General features: G+C 37.6%; 1 protein-coding gene across 7 annotated transcripts in view; it reads left to right on the top strand.

The window, feature by feature from the left end:
• The window catches only part of BABAM2 (BRISC and BRCA1 A complex member 2), a 389,902-nt gene that overhangs the window by 71,980 nt on the left and 295,441 nt on the right, over positions 1-22,481 (top strand). For all 7 annotated transcript variants that reach the window (XM_081796995.1, XM_081796999.1, XM_081796994.1 and 4 more), the window contains one exon: positions 7,218-7,312. In XM_081796995.1, the coding sequence (XP_081653121.1) occupies positions 7,218-7,312 (95 nt within the window). The remainder of the gene's footprint in view (positions 1-7,217; positions 7,313-22,481) is intronic.

The raw sequence follows: 22,481 nt of genomic DNA, 5'->3' as shown, positions 1-22,481 counted from the left end.
GAGCCCAACGTGGGGCTCGATTCCAGGACCCTGGGATCATGACCTTAGCTGAAGGCAGATGCTTAACCAAATGAATCACCCAGGCACCCCTCAAATTGTGGTTTTGATTTTGATTTCCTAATGACTAATGATGTTGAGCATCTTTTTATGTGCTTATTGGTCATTTCTGTATCTTCTTTGGAGAAATGTCTAATCAAATATATTGTCCACTTTAATTTTTAATTAATTAATTTATGAAAGTTAAGCTTTCTTTTTTTAAAAAAAAATAATTCCAGTATAGTTAACATACAGGGTTATATTAATTTTAGGTGTACAATATAGTGATTCAACACTTCCATATGTTACTCAGTGCTCATCAAGATAAGTGTACTCTTAATCTCCATCACCTGTTTCCCATCCCCCTGCCACCTTCCCTCTGGTAACCATCTGATTGTTCTCTGTAGTTCAGAGTCTGTTTTTTGTTTGTCTTCCTTTTTTTCCCCTTTGCTCATTTGTTTTGTTTCTTAAATTCCACACATGAGTGAAATCATATGGTATTTGTCTTTCTCTGACTGACTGATTTCACTTAGCATTATACTCTCTAGCTCCATTCATGTTGTTGCAAATGGCAAGATTTCATTCTTTTTTTTTTTGTGGCTGAATAGTATCCCAGTGTATATATACACCACATCTTCTTTATCCATTTATCTATCGGTGGACACTTGGGTTGTTTCCATAATTTGGCTATTGAAAATAATGCTGCTTTTGCCCATTTTTAAGTTGGATTATTTGTCTTTTTATTGTTGAGGTATAAGAGTTCTAGATATATTGTGGATATAAGTCCTTTGTCAGATACATGATTTGCCAAATCATGTATTTCCTCTTTTTCTGCAGATTGTCTTTTCACTTTCTAGGTAATGTCCTTTGAAGGACAAAAGTTTAAAATTTTGTCTGAGGTTCAGTTTACCTAGTTTTTCTTTTGTGTGTGTGCTTTTGATTTCATATCTAAGTAAACACTGCTGAATTATGAAGATTTATTCTTAAGTTTTCCTCAAAGAGTTTTATAGTTTTCGTTCTTACACTTAGGTCTTTGATTCATTTTGAGTTAATTTTTGTATATGGTATGAGTTAGGGACTCAGATTCATTTTTTGGCATGTGGCTATCCAGTTGGCCCAGCACCATTTGTTGAAAAGACTCTCTGTCTTTAGTCTGTTCAGGCTGCTATAACAAATTACCATACACTGGGTGACTTAATATTTATTTCTCACAGTTCTGGAGGCTGGGAAGTCTGAGATCAAAGTGCTGGCAAGTTCAGTGTCTGGTGAGGTCTGCTTCCTAGTTCATAGGCAGTCTGTCTTTTCACTCTAACCTCACATGGCAGAAGGGGGCAAGGGAACTCTCTTGAGTCTCTTTTATAAGGGCATTAATCCCATTCATAAGGGTTCTGCCCTTCTGACCTAATCACCTATCAAAGGCCTCACCTCCAAATACCATCACATTGAGGATTAGGTTTCAATATATGACTTTTAAGGGGATACATTCAGTCTGTAGCAGACTTTCTTATTTAAGAATTTTTAAAATTGTGGTAAAAATAACATAAAATTTACCATTTTAATAATTTGTTGTGTATATTTCAGTAGTGCTAATAACATTAACATTGTTGTACAACTAATCTCTATAATTCTTTTCATCTATAAAAACTGAAATTCTGTACCAATTAAACAGCTACCAATTCTCCCCTCCTCCCCAGCTCTTGCTAACCACCATTCTTTCTGTCTCTGAATTTGACTACTCTTGGGACCTCATGTAAGTAGACTCATGAAGGATTTGTCTTTTTTGTAACTGGCTTATTTTCACTTAATCATAGCATCCTCAAGTTTTATCCATATTATAGCGTGTCAGAATGTTCTTTTTAAAGGCTGAATAATATCCTATTTGTATATACCACATTTTTTTTATCTGTTTATCTGTCAATGAACACTTGGGTTGTTTCCAAGGCCATTGTAAATAATGCTGCTGTGAACATGGGTGTACAAATACCTGTTTGAAACACTGATTTCACTTCTTTTAAGTATATACCCCAGAGAGTGGAATTGCTTGACAATATGGTAATTCTATTTTTAAATTTTTGAGGTACTGCCATATTGTTTTCTATAGCAGCTGTACCATTTTACATTCGCGTCAGTGGTGCACAGGGATTCTCATTTCTCCAGACCTTCACCAACACTTGTTATATTCTCTTTCTCTCTTTTTTTATAGTAGTCATCTCTTTTTTTAATAGTAGTACTTCTTATGAGTTTGAGGTGGTGAGAAGACTCTTTTTGTCCCATTGAATTGTCTTGGCAGCCTTGTCAAAAATCAGTTCACTATCATAAAATAAGTAAGTCACAGGGATGAAAAGTATAAAACAGGGAATATACTCAATAATGTTGTAGTACACTTATCATGGCGATATGTGTACAATAGTATATATAGTGATTGTTGAACCACTATGTTGTACACCTGAAACTAAATTAATATTATATATCAACAATACTTCAATTAAAATAAAAAAATTCAATTGACAATAAATGTAGAAGTATTTCCAGTCTCTGAATTTTATTCCTTTGTTCATATGTCAGTACCACACTCTCTTGATTACTGTGGCTCTGAAATAAGTTTTGAAATTGGAATATGTGTCTTCCAACTTGTTTTTTTTCCATGATTGCTTTTTGGTCATGCTCGAACCCTTGCATTTCTGTATGACTTTTAGGATTCGTTTGTCAATTTTTGCAAAAATGCCAGTAGGGATTTTGATAGGGATTACATGAAATCTGTGGATTAATTTAGGTAGTACTGCCATCTTAACAATATTAAGTCTTTTGATCCATGAACATGAGATATTTTTCCATTTATGTGGGCCTTCTTCCATGTCTTTCAACAATGTTTTATAGTTTTCAGTGTACAGATTTTACACACTTGCTTCACTAAATTTATTCCTAAGTATTTTATTCTTCTTGATGCTGTTGTAAATGGAATTTTTTAAAAAAATTCATTTCTGGATTGTTCATTGGTAATGAATAGAAATGCAGTTGATTTTATACATTTATCTTGTCTCTTGCAACCTTGCTGAACTTGTTTATTTTGATTTGTGTGTGTGCATATGTGTGTGGATTCCTTAGGATTTTCTATATGCAAGATCATGTCATCTGTGTACAGAGATAATTTTGCTTTTTCTTTCCAATCTGGATACCATTCATTTCTTTCTCTTGCCTAATTGCCCTGGCTGGACTGTCCAGTCCAATGTTGAACAGAATTGGCAAGAGTGGATTTCCTTGAATCATATTTTTAATGTTTATAGTGTTTTGGAAATATGTATTACTGACAACGATCCTTTGAGAACTTGAAAATCCAGCTTTATGTCCTCCTTAGTAACAAAAGTAACAAAACTATTGGAATTTATGCATGCTGTTTATTTTTTGAACATTAATATGCACAATAGATTCTAGCTTGGCTTTTTCCAAAACTTTGATGCCTTTCCTCTGTTAGCTTTATGAGTTTGTTTTTTAAACGTCATGAAAGTAAGCCAACTGTGGGACTTCTAAAAACATGTCTCTAATGTAAATGTCCTCTTAAGGAATTGTGTGTACTGAGTATAGTTGAGTAAGAATAAATAATCAGGATGTTCATATTGTCTCAGCTAGTGCTTCCTAGTCTTAGTTTGGGCTAATGCTTTGTAGTTAGCACATTTGAAGTAAGTTTATAATTTGTAGTAGATAAAGTGGAAAACCAGAGATAATGCTAGTGGGTAAGTGAGGGAGAAGCAGTGATTATACTCCTTTTGATAATTTATTTATTTATTTTTCTTTTAATTAATTAATTAATTTAGTTTTATTTTTCTAATTTTATTATGTTATGTTAGTCACCATACAATACATCATTAGTTTTTTTTTAAATTTTTTTTTTTAAGATTTTATTTATTTATTTGAGAGAGAATGAGAGAGAGAGAGCACAAGAGGGGGAGAGTGGGAGAGGGAGAAGCAGACTCCCCACCGAGCAGGGAGCCCGACGCGGGACTCGATCCTGGGACTCCAGGATCATGACCTGAGCTGAAGGCAGTCGCTTAACCAACTGAGCCACCCAGGCGTCCCATCATTAGTTTTTGATGTGGTTTATTTCTACATCCAACTTCTGAAAGGTATATATTTTTTCCTTTTTTAGATTCAAGTGTAATTAGCATACAGTGTTATATTAGTTTCAGGTGTACAATATAATGATTCAGCAGTTCTATACATTTCTCAGTGCTCATCAAGATAAGTGTACTCTTAATCTCCTTTATCTGTTTCCCCCATTTCCCCACCTACCACCCCTCTGGTAACTGCCAGTTTGTTCTCTGTATTTAAAAATGTTTTTTGTCTCTTTTTTTCTTTGTTTTGTTTCTTAAATTCCACACATGAGTGAAATCATATGGTATTTGTCTTTCTTTGACTGACTTATTTCACTTAGCATAATACCCTCTAGGTCTATCCATGTTACTGCAAATGGCAAGATCTCATTCTTTTTTATGGCTGAGTAATAACCCATAGTGTGTATATACTACATCTTCTTTATCCATTCATCTATCCATGGGCACTTGGGTTGCTTCCATGTCTTGGCTATTGTAAATAATGCTGCAGTAAAAATAGGGGTGCATGTATCTTTTTGAAGTAGTGTTTTTGTTTTCTTTGGGTAAATATGAAGGGTATATTTTCTTGCTCATATTTATTCTCTACAGAAAGAGGTGGAAGTAACTCTTCTGAACTTTATTCCTTATTGTAGATTTTTGTCAGTACTTAGAAATCCAATTCAGAGAGTAGAGTTTTCTCACATATTAGAGCCTTTCTTGAATATATTCTGTATGTCACACTTTGCCCCATTGGAAATATGAAATAAGTATAAGCATGTTTATTCTCTGGATGTTTGCAAGATATTTAGGAAGATCAAGTATGTGTACTTACCTTGTCCTGCTCCGTATTTGTGGTTCTGTGTTTATGTTCCTGTCTCCCTAACTAAATGTAAGTCCTCGAGGAGAACCATCTTTGTATCGACACAATGTGTATCACAGTGCCTCACGTATAGTGTGTGTTTGTTATGAATTTTTGAAATTAATAGAACAGGAAAAACAATATAATGCTACAACGAAATACTCAAGTGCATGGCATAGCCAGTCAGTATTGTTGAATGTCAGAGGTAATGATGATCAGTGTGTACTGGATTTATTAGGAAAGTCTTCATGCAAAACAAGGTAATTAAGTGGACTCATCAAAGATAGGTAAGACCTGAGCAAGGGGAAAGGGTATTTCAAGTAGGTGTCATAGTTTGGAGGCAGTGAGTGGGTCATATCGACTAGAAGAGAAAGTTGGTATTGGCTTGTAGATAGAAGGGTGAACAAATAAGTAGGAACATCATATTTCAGAGGCCTTAAATGCTAGTTTGAAAGGTTTGCCCTTATTCCATTTGACATTAGCGAATCATGGCATTTTTTGAGCTAGAAAGTTTTGGGGCAAAGTTGTACTTTAAGAACATTTACTTGATGATAGTACATATCATGGGCTGGAGGGAAACTTGTATCAGGAGACCATTTAAAAGGGTACAATAATAATTGAATTCTTCTAGTCTGTCAACTCTTAACAGAATTTTTTCTTTGCTCTTTAGTGGCTAGCATAGTGGCTAGCGAGCGTTCAGTTTCTTTTTCCTTGGATGCATGAATGTATGAACTAGGTCATCTGGGCCTGGATAGAGCTGTTAGCAGTGGGAAGTACCCTTATGAGAAACATTTTGGTGGAAGAACTGAGATGACTTGTTTTCTAAGAGTATAAAGGATGTGAGTAAGGTCAAAGAGGACACTAAAGTCACAGCATGGGAGATTAAGGAATCCCTAGAAATAGGGAAATCAGCTAGGGGAAGAGAGGAGTGGGAAAAGGGACAGTCATGAGCATGTTTTTAGATTTGCTGAGTTTAACATTGAAATACATAGTATGTAGTTGGAGGAAGAAAGGCTCAGATGAGAACTGAAGTCTGAGTGTATCAATTTGGATATCACTATGAAGATACTGTTTGAGCAGGAAAAATGATTGGACTGATAGAATTGTTGTGCATGTACACACGCGTACATACTGTTACACGCTAGAACCCAATATGTGTGTTTGTTGATATACTAAGCTGCTGGTTGGTATTAGCAGAATGATGAGTACTGGTTCTTGGGGAGAGCAGAGGGAAAAAAAAAAGCTAAAGAAGGAGACAGGAAAGGAACAGCGGTGGAAGAACTTAACAACACAAATTTGCTAAGGAGACTTTGTAATTTGTCTTGTGTTTCAAGATGGTGTTAGTAATGACTAGTAGTACTCCCATATCACTTACTAAGTGCTTAGTGTGCCAGACACGTGATAGGCATGCTATCTTTATTTATCCTCACATCAAATCTGTGATATCACTACTATTAGATCCTCTTTTACTGATGAAGAAACTGAAGTCTAAAGAAGTTAAAATTTGCCCAAGATGAGTTGAGCTAATAAATAATTGTGGATGTAAACCTGACTTTTTTTTTTGACTCCAAACCAAATATTCTTTCCATTATACCAGAGGTTTGTATGTTTAATTTTTTAATTTCTTCAAGATAAGGTCTTTATCTTTAGAGAAATAGTTCCCAGTAAAGGTTTATTAATTAGTGGGCAGTGATTGAACAGTCATATTTCCTATAGAAAAATCCACACGTACTTTGGATGTGGCTGCTTTTCTACGTGGGTATTTATATTTATAGTGTGGTAGGGAGATAAAACTTTTTTGATTGCATGTTGTGGATATTTATTTTGCTTTTAAAGATTTCATTTATTCATTTTAGAGAGAGAGAGCATGAAAGAAGGGGGACAGCAGAAGTGGAGGGAGAAGTGGAGGGGCAAAGAATACCAAGCAGACTCCACACCCAGTGTGGAGCCCTATGGGTGGGGGCTCAATCTCATGACCTTGAGGCCACGATCTGAGTCGAAATCAAGAGTCGGATGCTTAACCGACTGAGCCACGCAGGTGCTCCTGTGGATATTAATTTAAAAGATGGTATCAGTTCTTTCATTTGAGGAATTAATCATTCAGAGAGCACTTTTCAAATTTTTTTTTGTTAAACTAATATAAACTTCTTTTAGAAGTGTTTCTGATGCATGCCTCAAAACATTCATAAATTAGCAAGGAAATAATAAGGGCCTGATGTTTTCTTTTCTTTCAGGGGATATCATTTTCAATGCCCAATACCCAGAGCTGCCCCCTGATTTCATCTTTGGAGAAGATGCTGAATTCCTGCCAGATCCCTCGGCTCTGCATGTGAGTACTGCACGCTCGTTTCGGATGATCTTTATTTGTTGAAGAAAAATAAAATTGGCTTTTGACAATTGCTTGACAGATAAGTTTGCCAAACATGTGGGGTTTTTTCCACCCCTTTTTTCTCTGTCCTCTGAAATCAGTATAGCTCTTCATGTGCCAAAACAGTTTAAAGAAAAGATTTTTTTTTTCAATTGCAGTTTTACTTTCAGACTATTTTGAATTAAAATCTCTAGCATATTGGTTAAAATATTTTTACTTTAGCTTAAAGAGACATGTTGAAGACATTTCTTTATTTTAATTTAATACATGCCTGCGATCATTTTTCTAATGTTTACTGACACTTCATCACAGAGTTTGTTAGGGGAGTGTTTTTTGGCTCTTGAAAAGAGGCCTTTTTTGTGTAGAAGTGGAAGTGGCAAATGTGGACTTGTGTCCATATTATCTCAGTATTATTATCAGAAGGTTAAAGACCAGATTAAGTTGTTCTTTATTAAGCAAAACCAAAAACTTTGTAGTTAAAGTAACATGTTTCTGGGGTTAAAGCAGGGAAAGGAGTGGTGGTACTCGTCAGAGCACATGTGGTTTACATAAAAAATTGTGTGTTTCACATTGCTGGTGGAGAAAAAACATGTGCCATGTTGTTTAAAAGGTCTGACCAGACAAAATGTCTCTTTATTTCCCTTCTCAAGTTCAATTTTGCTATGATGCCTATCCTATAGTTCAAAACTATGTTCTTTGTTTTGTTTTTTTGGTCTCAGAGTTTTGTAATTAAAAATTTTGATGACTTACTGGCAAATCTTGCCCCCCCTCCCTTTTTAAAAAGGGAAGTGTTAAACAGGAAGTATCAACCCAAACCTAAAGAATGATCTTAAATTTCAGAACACAGCTGTAAAAATGCAATTGGCAAGAGTAGGATGGGTTTGTTGCAAAATTTCTAATAATTACGCTCAAACTGTTAGTTGATTTTTAAAAATTTATAGTTTAAGCATGGTTCCTTTAGATGCTGTGTGTTACATATTCACCCCATATTGAAGCTGAGGGGCTTACCTGGAGAAAATGAGGCGGAAATATCTCTACAGACCTCTTCTGTGGTAAAGACGTCAGTGGAGGGTAGCATTTGCTAAATGCCAAAGATGTGTTATAGGCTAAGTGCTCCAGGAATTTAAAGAAAGTTGTCAGAAAAGGCTCTGTTGTAGAGGTGAGACTTGGACTCATTCTTGAAGAATGGAGCCCAAGTGGGGAGTATGGCAGAGAAAATTTCAAGGGGGGGGAGTGACAGAAACAAATGAAATGTGTAATATATTACAGAAGAAGGTACTGACAAGTTTGCTGAAGTGTAAGTTAATATAAGGAAGGGCTAGGAAAGGTTAGAAAGGGAAATTGGACTAAGATTGTGAAGAACATTGAATTCTAGGTTAAGAGCCACAGAAAGAGATGATAATTGGAGAATCGTGTCACAGCAATGTGGTCAACATCATGAATTAAAGAAAGATTGAGGACCGGAATTGAGGACTGTTGCAAAAATCCGGGGGAGGGAGAAGGAAGGGGCTTTGAGCTAGGATGACACAAGAAGAGGAATACCATGAAGGAAAGGATAAGAAATGTATTTACAACTTCTTTTTTTTTTTTTGGAATTGCCTTTAAAATTTGCAAGGCACGTTTTCAATGGTGATAAGTATTGTGAGAGCATAGAATTTAAAAGCCAAAAAAGGACTTTGAGGTTCAGCTTATTCCACTTTTCTATTTTAGTATTGAGAAAATTGACCTAGAATTATATAATTGTGCCAGAGTTGATGTTATAACTCTACTCTTCTGATATTTAGTCCCTGAGAGAAATTTCCGCAGATGTTTTTGGGATTAGCTGAAGAGGGACAGCCAAAAAACAAAACAAAAAAAAAACACCAAAACACTGTATCTAAGAGAAAGATTACCAATCTAGGGGAATACTTCCTCTTTAGCTGTAGTCAGTCTGAGCACTCAGCTAGGCTACCTAGTACTTCTCCGTAGACCAGTGGTTTGGGCAAGCTTAGTAAAGCAACCAGGGTACACCCTCCACCAGCTGGTGAGGTCCTCCCAGCCCTAGAGGTGCCCTTGATGCTCATTGTCATCTGGCTAAAACATTAGGACAGGATACACGTCTGCAGATGTTTCTCTGAGCATAGCATGCCTCCGAAGGAGTTTTCCCTCAGCAGTTAACAGGCTATGGTTTAGTTCTTCAATTCAGTTCAGCCTTTTTTCTTTCCTTCCTGAAATGCACAGAGCACTTTCACTAATAACCTGATTAGTCCATTTTGGTTCTGAATGAAGGAGGGATTCCATGTTTCATCACCCATGGAGTAGAGAGCAGAATGTCTAGATTTTTTGGATTTCCTGCCTGAAGTACTAACTGCAGGAGGGAATGAATATGTACCCTTAGATTCTGGGAGCGTAGTCCGTAGTCCAAAGTAGTTGCTATGGCAAATATGGAATTTCCTTGACTCTTCTGGGTTTTATCTTAAAAATTAATAAAAATTATTTTGCATTTGGTTCTATAATATACCTGTGCTTTTTAATTAAAAGTATATCAAGTTATAAATATTTGAGAAAAAAATGTGTCAGTTTGAGAAATACAATTTTTGAGAATATATGTGATCTTTTATTTATTCAATTTATTTAAACCAGCTTCTTTCTTGAAAAGGATTTGAAGTAACTTAAAGGATACGGGTTAACAAAAATACGTGAGGTGCTCTAATTCATCAGATGAGGCCACCTCTTCCTATTTTTTTTTTTTTTATTTTGAGAGAGAGAGAATGAGAGACAGAGAGCATGAGAGAGAGGAGGGTCAGAGGGAGAAGCAGACTCCTTTCAGAGCAGGAAGCCCGATGTGGGACTCGATCCCGGGACTCCAGGATCATGACCTGAGCCGAAGGCAGTTGCTTAACCAACTGAGCCACCCAGGCGCCCCGAGGCCACCTCTTTCTAAACTCAAGCTCTTCATTCACAAAGATGAGTTTCATTAAGAACTTTAAGATCCTCAGATGAATAGAAAATACTAGGTGGAGATACCAGATCCAGATGAATACAAGATGGATACCAGAGATGGGTATATCATAGATACCGGAGAATCATAAAATCATTGAGTTATAATCGTAGTTGTCCAGTGGTTCCTATTTCTGACTATTCATCAGAATAATTTAGGAAGCCTGTTAAAAATACAGATTCTTGGGGCACCTTCATAGGGGCTTGGTCAGTTAAGCGTCTGCCTTCAGCTCAGGTCATGATCTCGGGATCCTGGGATCGAGCCCTTCATTGGGCTCTCTGCTCAGCAGGAAGTCTGCTCTCCTTCTCCCTCTCTCTCTCTCAAATAAATAAATAAAATCTTAAAAAAAACCCCAAAAACCCCAGATTCTTGGATCCCACTGGAATCTGAATTAGACCTGTTATGGAGCTGAAGAGTCATTAAATTCTCTGGGCCATTTCTATGTATTAGTCTGTGAACTGATATTGAGAATCACTAATTGGGGCACCTGGGTGGCTCAGTCGGTTAAGCATCTGCCTTCAGCTCCGGTCATGATCCCCGAGCCTGGGATCGAGCCCCACATCAGGCTCCCTGCTCAGTGGGGAGCCTGCTTCTCCCTCTCCCACTCCCCCTGCTTGTGTTCTCTCTCTCTGTGTCAAATAAATAAATAAAATCTTAAAAAAAAAAAAATCACTAATTGAACCCATCTTTTTTTTCACATTTTTTCACTTTTATTTATTTATTTATTTTATTTTATTATGTTAAGTTAGTTACCATACTGTACATCATTAGTTTTTGATGTAGTGTTCCATGATCCGTTGTTTGCGTGTAACACCCAGTGCTCATGCAGTACGTGCCCTCCTTAATACCCATCACCGGGCTAACCCATTCCCCACTCCCCTCCCCTCTGAAACCCTCAGTTTGTTTCCCATAGTCCATAGTCTCTCATGGTTCGTCTCCCCCTCCGATTTCCACCCCTTCATTTTTCCCTTCCTTCTCCTAATGTCCTCCATGCTATTCCTTATATTCCACATATGAGTGAAACCATATGATAATTGTCTTTCTCTGCTTGACTTATTTCACTTAGCATAATCTCCTCCAGTTCCATCCATGTTGATGCAAATGGTGGTTATTCATCGTTTCTGATGGCTGAGTAATATTCCATTGTATATATGAACCACATCTTCTTTATCCATTCATCTGTTGAAGGGCATCTCAGCTCCTTCTGCAGTTTGGCTGTTGTGGACATTGCTGCTATGAATGTTGGGGTGCATGTGCCCCTTCTTTTCACTACCTATGTATCTTTGTGAGCCCATCTTTTATAATAACATCTCCGACAGAAGGCCCACTTGTCTTTGCTTGACATTATTTCCGGTGAGGTATCATTTTTCCATATTGGAGATGGCTCCATTATTTTTTTTAAATTAACAGCTTTATTGCGGCATAGTTTATATGCTGTTTAATCCACCCATTTGAAAGTGTATAATTCAGTGGTTTTTACTATATTCACAAAGTTGTGCAGCCATCATCGCCACAGTTAAATTTAAATTTTTTAAATTGAGGTATAATTGACATTTTAGCATTATATTACTTTCAAATACACAACATAATGATTTGGTATTTGTATATATTGTGAAATGATCACTACAGTGTCTAGTTAACATCTACCATCATCAGAGTCAAATTTAGAACATTAGCAGTCCCTGCCCCTTCCTCTCCACTCCTACCCATACCCACTCTAAGCAGTAACTATTCTACATTCTGTCTCTGTATATTTGCCTGTTCTGGACATTTCATATAAGTGGAATCATACCATATGTGGTCCTTTGTGACTGACCAATTTCATTACCATACAGTTTTCAATGTGTCATATATCACTCTTTTGTTTTTTATTGCAAATAATATTACATTTTATGCATAGACCACATTTTATTTATCCATTGTCAGTTGATGGACATTTGGGTTGTTTTCATGTTTTGGTGATTATAAATACTGTTGTTGTGTAGGCATGTTTTAATTTTTCTTACATATATCCCTGGGAATGGAATTGCAGGGTCAGATGGTAACTATGTTTGGCTTTTTGAGGAACTCCCAGACTGTTTTCCCAAGTGGCTATACTGTTTTGCATCCCTGCCAGCATATAAGTGTTCCAGTTTCTCCACACCCTCACCAACACTTGTTATTATCTGTCTTTTTTTTTTTTTAAAGATTTTATTTATTTATTTGAGACAGAGAGAATGAGAGACAGAGAGCATGAGAGGGAGGAGGGTCAGAGGGAGAAGCAGACTACCCGCCGAGCAGGGAGCCCGATGCGGGACTCGATCCCGGGACTCCAGGATCACGACCTGAGCCGAAGGCAGTCGCTTAACCAACTGAGCCACCCAGGCGCCCCTATCTGTCTTTTTGATTACAGCCTATGAAGCGGTATCTCTTTGTGGTTTTGGTTTGTATCTCCCTGATGGCTACTGATGTTTTGCATCTTTTCATGTGCTTATTGGCCGTTTTTATATCTTCTTTGGAGAAATGTCTATTCAAAGCCTTTGCTCTTTCTTATATTGGGTTATTTGCCTTTTATTGTTGAGGTATAAGAGTTCTTTGTATATTGTATCTCTGTATATGCCAGAATTTTCTTCAATTCCGTGGATTGTCTTTTCACTTCTAGGTAGTATTGTTTGAAGGACAAAAGTTCAAGTCTAACTTATCTATATTTTATTTTGTTGCATATGCTTCTGATTTCATATCTAAGAAATCATTGCCTAGTCTAAGGTTATGAAGTCTTACTATTATCTTTCCTTAAAAACTTCTATAATTTTTGCTCTTACTTTTAGGTATTTGGTCTATTTTGGGTTAATTTTTGTATATGGTATGAGGTAGGAGCCCCACTTCATTGTTTTTTTTTTTTAAGACATTTATTTATTTTAGAGATGGGGGAGAGAGAGTGCATGGAGAGGCAGAGGGAGAGGGAGAAAGAGAGAAGCAGACTCCCCACTGAGTTCGGAGCCTGACGTGGGGCTTGATCCCATGACCCATGAGATCATTACCTGAACAGAAACAAGAGTTGGGCATTTAACTGGCTGAGCCAACCAGGTACCCCCCACTTCATTATTTTATAAGTGGAGATCCAGATGTCTAAACATAATTTATTGGAAAGACTATTTTTTCCTTATTGAGTTGTCTTGGCATTCTTGTTGAAACTCAGTTGACTATAAATGTGAGGGTGTAGTTTGGACTATCAATTCTATTACTTTGATCTGTCTTTTAACCTTATACCAGTACTACACTGTCTTGATTGCTGTGACTTTGTAATAAGTTTTGAGATGGGGAAGTGTGAGTTTTCCAACTTTGTTCTTTTCCAAGACTGTTTTGACTATTGTGGGTCCCTTGTATTCCTTAGGATCAGCTTGTCAATTTCTGCCAAGAATCCAGCTGGGATTTTGATAGGAATTGCATTCAATCTGTAGCTTCAGCTAGAGATTTGCTATTCACCATTTTCATTCACTGCCTGGAACTCTCTTCCCCCATTTATCTGAATGGATTGCTTTTCTCCTCTCTTCAAATGTCATTGTATCAGAGAGGCCTTTCCTGGTGTCCCTATACAAAATAGTGGTAACACCCTCCCCATTACTCTCTCATTTTTTATCATGCTTTGTTTTCTTCATTACACTTACCACTATTTGATAAATTTTTCCTTGCTTATCTGGTATCTCTCTGCCAGGGTGACCAATGGCCCTGGTTTGCCTGAGGCTGATGGGTTTTCTGGGATGTAGTACCTTCAGTGTTGAAACTGGATAGTCAGTCCCAGGTAAAATGAGATGGAAGGTTACCCTTGTTTCTTCACTGGAATGGAAGCCTCATGAGAGAATGAATTTGTTTTCTTCACTGCTATGTCCTAGTAACTAGAAGAGGGCCTGGTGTCCTAGTAACTAGAAGAGGGCTGCACAATATATGTTTGTTAGGTGAGCAGGTTTCCTTTAAGGTTGTGTATTTCTTAAGGGACTTACTGGTTTCCAAGACTAGAAAATATGTTTTAGATGAAAATTTCAAAATAGAAGAGATTCAGTTTTAGAGAAACTGGGAGATAAAAATCAGTTAACAGAATCTCCGAAGCAGTAATTTTCAGCCTTGGTTTTGCAATGCCCTGTGGTATATTTGGCTACGTCACAGAGCATTGTGAAATTCTTTTCCCCAAAAGTAATAGTGATAATTCACTTTAATTTAAAATAAAATTGCATAAATGATGAAGGGTGGTTCATGAGAAGGACATGTTGCAATTATAGCAGAATTGGAAACCACTGATATCTGACTTCCTAGTTTGAAGAAGGTGAGGGTGATTTGGGGTTTGGTACAGGCATCTTCAGGGTAGGAGTCTAATGCTACTGCTTCCTTCACTGATTCTGTTCTGCTCACCTGTAATGTAACCGGAGAAGGAAGTGTTGTGCTGACACCTTGTCCCTTCTCCTGCCCTGCTCTTCACTGTGCTTCCTCCAGAAGGACAGCTTTTGAATGTGTCCTTGCAAAACAGTTCCCATCCCCTGTGTTCATGAAATATATGTGACGATTGCACTTTGCTGAGATGGACTGCATGGCCTGCTGCTGAAAAATGCCGGCCAGGTGTGTGGTGCTCCTGTTCCTAGACACTTCCCTGTGCCGTGGCCTACAATACATTTTAAAGCAGAATTCTCTGTCATTTTAAAAATATTTATTTAATGCCTCATTTGAGACCTTTAAAAGACTCCTCTTCAGCCCTGAAGCTGAATATAATGCTCAAGATAGAGAAGTGCACGGAACTGCAGCCTGATACGTGTGGGGACGGAGCTAGATGCACGTGGTGCTGTGGGGACATATGGGCGGAGCACTTTACCAGCTCTGTGGATAGTAAGTGTCAGAGGCTTAAAAACATAGTGTTTGATTGTTTATAAATCATCTGTGTTTTTACGTAACTTAGAGACAAGTGGCATATCTACAGGAGAGCGTACAAATCACAAGTGTGTTACATGGAGAATTTCAAAAAGTAAACGCAGCGTGTAGCCAGCACTTTGATCGGGAACAGAACATTTCCACTTTCCAGTTTCCAGAAGCCCCATTCACCCACCCCTCGCATCACTGTGACCACCTTGCCCATGGGTAAACACTGTGCTGACTTATATCACCATGGTTAATTTTGCCTCTTTTTGATCTTTCTACAAACGGAATCACACAGCATGTACTTGTGTGTCTGACTTCTTTAACTCAACATTGATTTGTGAGCTTCACCCCTGTGGTTTGTTGCTGTTTGCTCATCGCATCCCATGAGCAGAGCACGGTTTATTTGTCCATTCTAGTACGATCGACATTTGGATCCTTTTCAGGTTTTTGCTGTTGTGAACAATGCTACCATGAACATTGTTGTACGTGTGTCAGTGAATATGTGCGTGCATTGCTGAGGGGCATATACTGGAGGGCGGACTTGCGGGGCTGCATGGTGTAGAGGGCTAAGGAGACACATATGCATACACACATATAATTTTAAAGGTATGTGGTACACACTGGGCTTTAAAAGCACAGTTGTAGAAAAACAGAACCTCTTGAAAGTACAAACCAGGTACACTTAAAATGAAACTTGACCAGTTTATCAGTAGGAGGCAGAAACCGTACCAGTAACTTGAATAGGGAAAATTGACTATTGACTTTTTTCTTTTTGATCGTGTTTATTTATTTGACACACACAGAGAGATAGAGAGAGAGCACAAGCAGGGGGAGCGGCAGGCAGAGGGGGAAGGAAAAGCAGGCTTCCCGCGGAGCAGGGAGCCCGATGTGGGACTCGATCCCAGGACCCCGGGATCACGACCTGAGCCGAAGGCAGCTGCTTAACGACGGAGCCACCCTGGCGCCCCAAGAGTTATGAACTACTTAAAGGGATAGAAGAGAACTCTAAAGAATGCAAGCATAGCAGTGGCAGAGAGCAGCTACTCTGTGGCTGAGAGAAAGAACCCAAGAGGGAACAAACTCGGAAGGCCCCAAGCTCCTTGTTGGAGTGGGTGTGGCTGCAGCCCACTGGATGTTGGGGGTGCTGCAGGCCAGAACTGGTGTGGCCTACTGGGTGCTGGTGGGCCAGTGGGGCAGGGTGCCAGCAAGCAGGCTGGAGGGGAGCACTACCAGGTCTCCTGTATGCCGCGGGCGGTTGTCCCGTAGGAGCAGCTATGAAAAGTCCGTCGGAACCAGGAGAAGAAGGTGCTCGGTCTGTCAGGCCTTGCACTGCCCCTCCATCACTTTCTATCGACTAGCGAAACGTTGCACCGGCTGGTGAAGGAGAAGTGATTGCAGGGTCCAGTCCCGGTTCATAAACAGGACAAAGAAGAGGAGATTTGGAATCAGTGAATAACTAGCACAACTAGATAACGCCAGACTTATCTCCCAGTTTATTGTTTTCTGTGGTGTCTAATCTGCTGTTAAATCTATCTAATGAGTTCTTAATGTGTTTTTCAGTTCCACAGTTGTTTGGTGAATTTATCTTTTCATCTATAGTTTTCTCCATTTTATTGCACATGCTAACCATATTTAGTTTCAAGTCCTTGTGAGCCAGTTCTAATACCTGGAATATCCTTGGGTCTATTTATTTTGCCTGCTTTTTTCTTTGGTTATCAATCACGTGGTTCTGTATTTGGCGTTTCTCATAGTTTTGAGTGAATGTCAGACATTCCTGTTAAAAAAAGAAACTGTAGAGGCTTCAGATGATGCATTTATCTTACAGAGAGAGGGTTTATGGTCTCCTCTCATATGCAGAGTGTTGGTTGATCACCTTAATGCAGACGGGGGCTTTGCTGGGTTGAGGCTGGCTTGTGTCTTTGGTAAGGGTCATCTACCTGTGGTTCAATACGATTTCCGAGGCAGTGTTCTTCAGGGTTTTTTTCTGAAGGTCTGGAGTGGCCAGTGTTCCTAGCATGTTTAAGTGCCTTGGCCTATAAAATATTATAAAGAATTCCGCATCATTTATCAAATATTCAAACACCCAAACAACATGGATCATTGCCCTGATAGATTCAGAATCCTAAATTTTATATTGCAAGACTGCTGATAGCTCTGCCCTGCTTTTCAGAGGTTCTTGCTTAATTTTAGCTTCTTGCCCATGGACTGCCCCAGAATCAGCTTGTCTTGAGGGTAACTGGCTACATATTTGAGGCCTCTTGAGACTCTGCCAAAAGTTCTAGTGATTTTTCTGAGTCCAGCAGCAGCTTTGTGAGTGTGCACAGCCTGGATTCTCAGCCTCCTCCTGTGCCTGGAATTTGCAAATGTCCCCAGGGTAAAAGCAGAAGTCAATTGTCTTACATTTTTGAGAACATACAATTTTACTCTTTACTTTCATAGCAAAAACATAAAAAACTTTAGTGGACCATAAACTACTACTCGCTTTCGAGCGCCTGGGTGGCTCAGTTGATTAAGTGTCTGCCTTTGACTCAGGGACTTGGGATTGAGTCCTGCATCGGGCTCCCTGCTCAGTGGGGAGTCTGCTTCTCTCTCTGCCCCTTCCCACCTGCTGTGCACGGGTGTTCTCTCTCTCTCTCTTTTGAAAAAATAAATAAATAAAATTTTTAAAAAGAATACTACTTGCTTTGTTGGCAAGAATACAGAATTAATAAAAATTATTAATAAAAATGTGTGATTTTCATAAAAATATTCAGTAGCATTAATAAAATGTTTGAAAACAGTGTACTTCCTTTTTTATGAAAACCTAGAATTTTACGTTCCAGTAGATTTTTCTAAGGTAGAGATAAGGGTAAACATTATTTAGAGGTGGCATCTCTAGTTCTCTTGAATTGAATGCAACTTGGATTCAAAGGATGCATCAATGTATGATCCAAGTGAACATGAGAAAGTTACTAGAAATTTTGATGTAAAATTGGTTTATGTGCTGATGAATTAAAAACTGTACTTCTACCATTATTTGTTTTTACTTACCAACAGTGGAACCATTTTATGAGGTAGGAAGAAAGTCGATGTTGTTATTCTTTGTAAAATGTACTTCCTAAGGGGAGACAGTGGAAGGCCTTGGTTTAAAGACAATGATTTATGATTTCTTCTTTTTTTCCAAAGGTGTTGGCTGTTATAACCAGTTGTAGATTAAGGAGAGGAGTATTAATATATACACGTGTGTATACACACATGTACTTTTGAAGGCATGTGTTATAAACAAGGCTTTAAAAGCACAGTTGTAGAAAAACAGAACATCTTGAAAGTACAAACAAGGGACATTTAAAACATTCACTCTCATAAGACAAATGAAAAAAAAGGCAAACCAAGTTATTTTTTGAAATCCAATGGCAAATATAACATTTAGCAGATGTTACCAGTTTTGATTTACTCAATTGAATTTGTAAAAATGCTTTTGGGAAAACGAGGTACAGAGTTGCATGTGAAGCATTTCAGCTCAAGAATTTGCTTATCCAGAGGAGTTAATGATCCACTTTTGGATTATTCATTGTCTTTGATTGGTTGTCTCTCTTTGTTATCCTCTCTTTATCACTTCCTATCCTCTTCTGCATTCTCCTCAAAGAGTTGGGTTTAAAAATTATGATAATGTATTTTTATTACTAATCACTTAAAATATAGGCAAGTGCCAAGAAAATAAATCAATAATTGCACACAGTTTAGAGATGAGTATGGTTACCATGTTAATGTATTTACTCCCAATGTTCTGTGTCATATGCACGTATGTCCTCTATAGTTGTCAGTTTGTTTTGTTTTTGTTGTCAGTTTTGTTAGTTTGTTTTTACTTTATATATTATCATAAACATGTCTCCGATGACATTACAGATTCATCAGAAGCAGCTTTTAAGATTGGCTTCTATATTTTTGACCTGTCTCTGATGGTTAATACTTCCCCAGGCAAATAAAAGCTATATCTCAAACCAGTCCTTTTTCTTTATTTTTAAATTTGTTTCTCATAAAACAAACAAACAAACAAACAAACCATGAGTGGCATTTAAGACTGTTAACTAAGTGAAATGGTGATAATTTGTGAATTCTTAATAACTAATAGTTGGTTATGGTTAATAACTTACTAAAAACAGTCTTAATTCATCATCGTAAGTCTGATGTCTGTGAACAGAGATTCTACCCATGTGTCTCTAAGAAAATAAGGGTGGCATGAAATTTTAGTTAAAACAACATCAGACTTGTTTTTGGCTAGTGTACATATAGCGTTGAGTAGGAGATGAAAAACTCTACCTTTCAAGAGGACCTTGGTTTATTTGGAGAAATAGGACTTAAATGTAAAAAAGAGAAATATTGTAGCAAATGGCAGTATGTTGTTATGGCACCTTCTACTACCTCTGAAGCCACTACTATTTTGTGTAATAATGGTGCGATCTCATGTTTGTCTTTTCCCAGAGCACCTTGAAGCAGAGACCATATCTTATTCATCTTTAATTTCCCCAGCACTTATTTGTGGTGTAGGTACTTAGTAAGCACACACTAGCGTTCTTTTTTTTAATGAGTGAATATGCTCAGTACCACAATAATGGCACAGGAGTTCTGATGAGGTGGTCATTATTGAGTCTTTGGTGGTCTGAGGCTTCATGGAGGAGGGAGAGTTTTAGCTGGGTCTTCTAGCAGGGCTAGGATTTAGGAGATGAAAGAGGGGATGGCAGTGTAGGTAGGGAGACAGCTTACAGGGAAGCCTCACAAACCGAGGATAGCATATCGGAAGCACTGAGCGAACCGGTTTTGTTGGAGGAGAGTTTGTATAGGCAAATATTAGACAGTACAGTTACAGAAGATTGAGGTGAAATCGTTAAGGGGTTTGGAATACAAAGCTAAAGATTATTCATTACTAGTTTAGGCTCTGATTTTAAAAAACTACTGCAGCCTTAGATTTTGTTTTCCTTTTTTTAAAGTATGGCTTACCAAGCCACTGAAGCTTTTCTGAGGTGTTCATGATCTGAAGATAATATTTTTTCCCCCTGTGGTATTGAGGATTACAGAAATTTTTGGTACCTTTACTTTTTAGCCACCTGCTGCAAAGTACACTTCTGGAAATAGTTAAGAACTTCATGTGTGCACATTAGTTTTTTTCAGAGGGGTCAAATTTTTATTATATATTTTTAAAGAAAAATGTTCAGTTAATTGTTGATTATATTCCTTCAGAATCTGCAAATTGATAAGTTTACATTCTCCACTTGTTTCAAAGGCTGGCCTTACAACTAGCTTACTTTGTATGCTTTTGGTATATAGGGCCCGATGAGTAAATAAGCTTTAATAAGCTTTTAATTTTAGAACTTTTAGTTTTAGAATTTTTACGTTTAGATTTACAGAATTATTGCAAAGATAGTACAGAGTGTTCCTGTATACGCCACATTTGGTTTCCCCTGTTGTTAACATCTTACCTTACTGTGATTCGTATGTGAACATGAATGAACCAGTATTGATACATTATTATTAACTAAAACCCATACTTCATTCTGATTCCCTTAGTTTTTTTTCTATTGTTCTTTTTCTGTCCAGGATCCCATCCAAGATACCACGTTACATTTAATCCTCATGACTGCTTAGGCTCCTTGTAGGTTGTGGCAGTTTCTGACTTTCCTTGATTTTGATGACCTTGACAATTTGGAGGAGTACTGGTCAGCTCTGTTGATTACTGGGTGGATTATGCTGGCCAAGGTACTTAGTGTCTATGCATATACTTAATTGATAAAACTGTAAATGTTAGTACCAATTTCACAAGGCTCTTGTAGGAATAAAGAAAGTAACATTTGAATGGAAAAATGGAAATAAAACTGGAGGTGTGGAAACCAAAATGACCATGGGCAACATATAATCATAACTCCAGAGGGCTTAGCAAATATTTGTATTTTTCAAAGAAGTCCTCTTATTTTCCTATATAACTTGAAGCAGCTTATTTTGATTTTTGAGTTTACATTTAAACTCATATAAATGTGAGGTTTTGTACTTATAGAAAGTCTCTAGGCTTGGGATTATTTTGCTGTATTTGGGTTACCTGCGGGGATGGGAACATTAAAAAGGAAAAAAGCCTTATAAATTTGAACCTGATTCTAATGTATGCTTTCTCCAACATTTTCAAAAAGCTAAAAAAAAAAAAAAAAACCCTCTTAGCCATTTAAAAACATTTTTCAGAGAAATTATCTGCATCCGGCTGAGAATTTTATGCCAAACTGCAGCCCCCACACAAGCTTTGGAGAGCCAAGAAATTTAAACCTGCAAAGTGTCAGCTCAGCCCTTACGCTGGTCTGATGTAATCACTTAACCACAGCATGGCTTGTAGCCTTGAACTGACAATGACTCAGTAGACCTCGTATACATTAAAAAGATGTTTTTAAATGGTTGGGATTGTGAAAATACCATAGAAGCACAATATTATTATAAGCAAAACATTCAACACAGTTAACACAGTTTCTTGACTGTATTTCAGGAACATTTATGAAGAAGCCATATTGAAAAGTGAAAAAAATCTGGATTATTATAGATTTTTGAAAAGAAAGGCATATAATTACTTCACAGAAATCATCACTCATTTTAAATCAAAGGGGTCCTTTAGGAGATTTGAAAAAATTAATTGGTAAGAATAATGATTAGTATAAAAATTGTATGTAATTTGTGTGTTTTTAAAAGTACGTTTTGAAAGGATTTATTCATTTTATTGATTTGGAGTTGTTTGCAAGGTTAACGTGAATGTTAGCTCAGTCAGCCCCTGGAGGAATTATTTTAAAAATGCTCAATCGGTCCCAAGGAAGTTTGAGTTTAATTTAAAAACTAATTTATTATGTTAAAAGTGTAAGTTAATGATTTGTTTTACTTTCAGCCCCTACCTAGGTACTACTCCTGAGCCCAAATTCACTAAATCCACTCACTTTAAAAGTATTTTATTTTATTTTATTTTTAAAGATTTTATTTATTCATTTGAGACACAGAGATACAGAGAGAGAGAGAGAAAGCATGAGCAGGGAGAGAGGCAGAGGGAGAGGGAGAAGCAGGCTCCTCGCTGAGCCAGGAGCCCGATGTAGGGCTTGATCCCAGGACCCTGGGATCATGACCTGAGCCGAAGGCAGACGCTTAACCATCTGAGCCACCCAGGCACCCCAAAAGTACTTTAAAATCAGGAAAAGATGAAATAACTATTTCAGACATTTGAGTTTGTATGTTTATATTGATACATGAATAGAACTGAATAGAAAT

The sequence above is a fragment of the Leptonychotes weddellii genome, chromosome 10 (assembly GCF_054177405.1).
Source record: "Leptonychotes weddellii isolate Sample4059 chromosome 10, ASM5417740v2, whole genome shotgun sequence".
In the NCBI taxonomy this organism is placed as follows: domain Eukaryota; kingdom Metazoa; phylum Chordata; class Mammalia; order Carnivora; family Phocidae; genus Leptonychotes; species Leptonychotes weddellii.
This window is presented reverse-complemented; position numbering and strand designations above follow the sequence as displayed.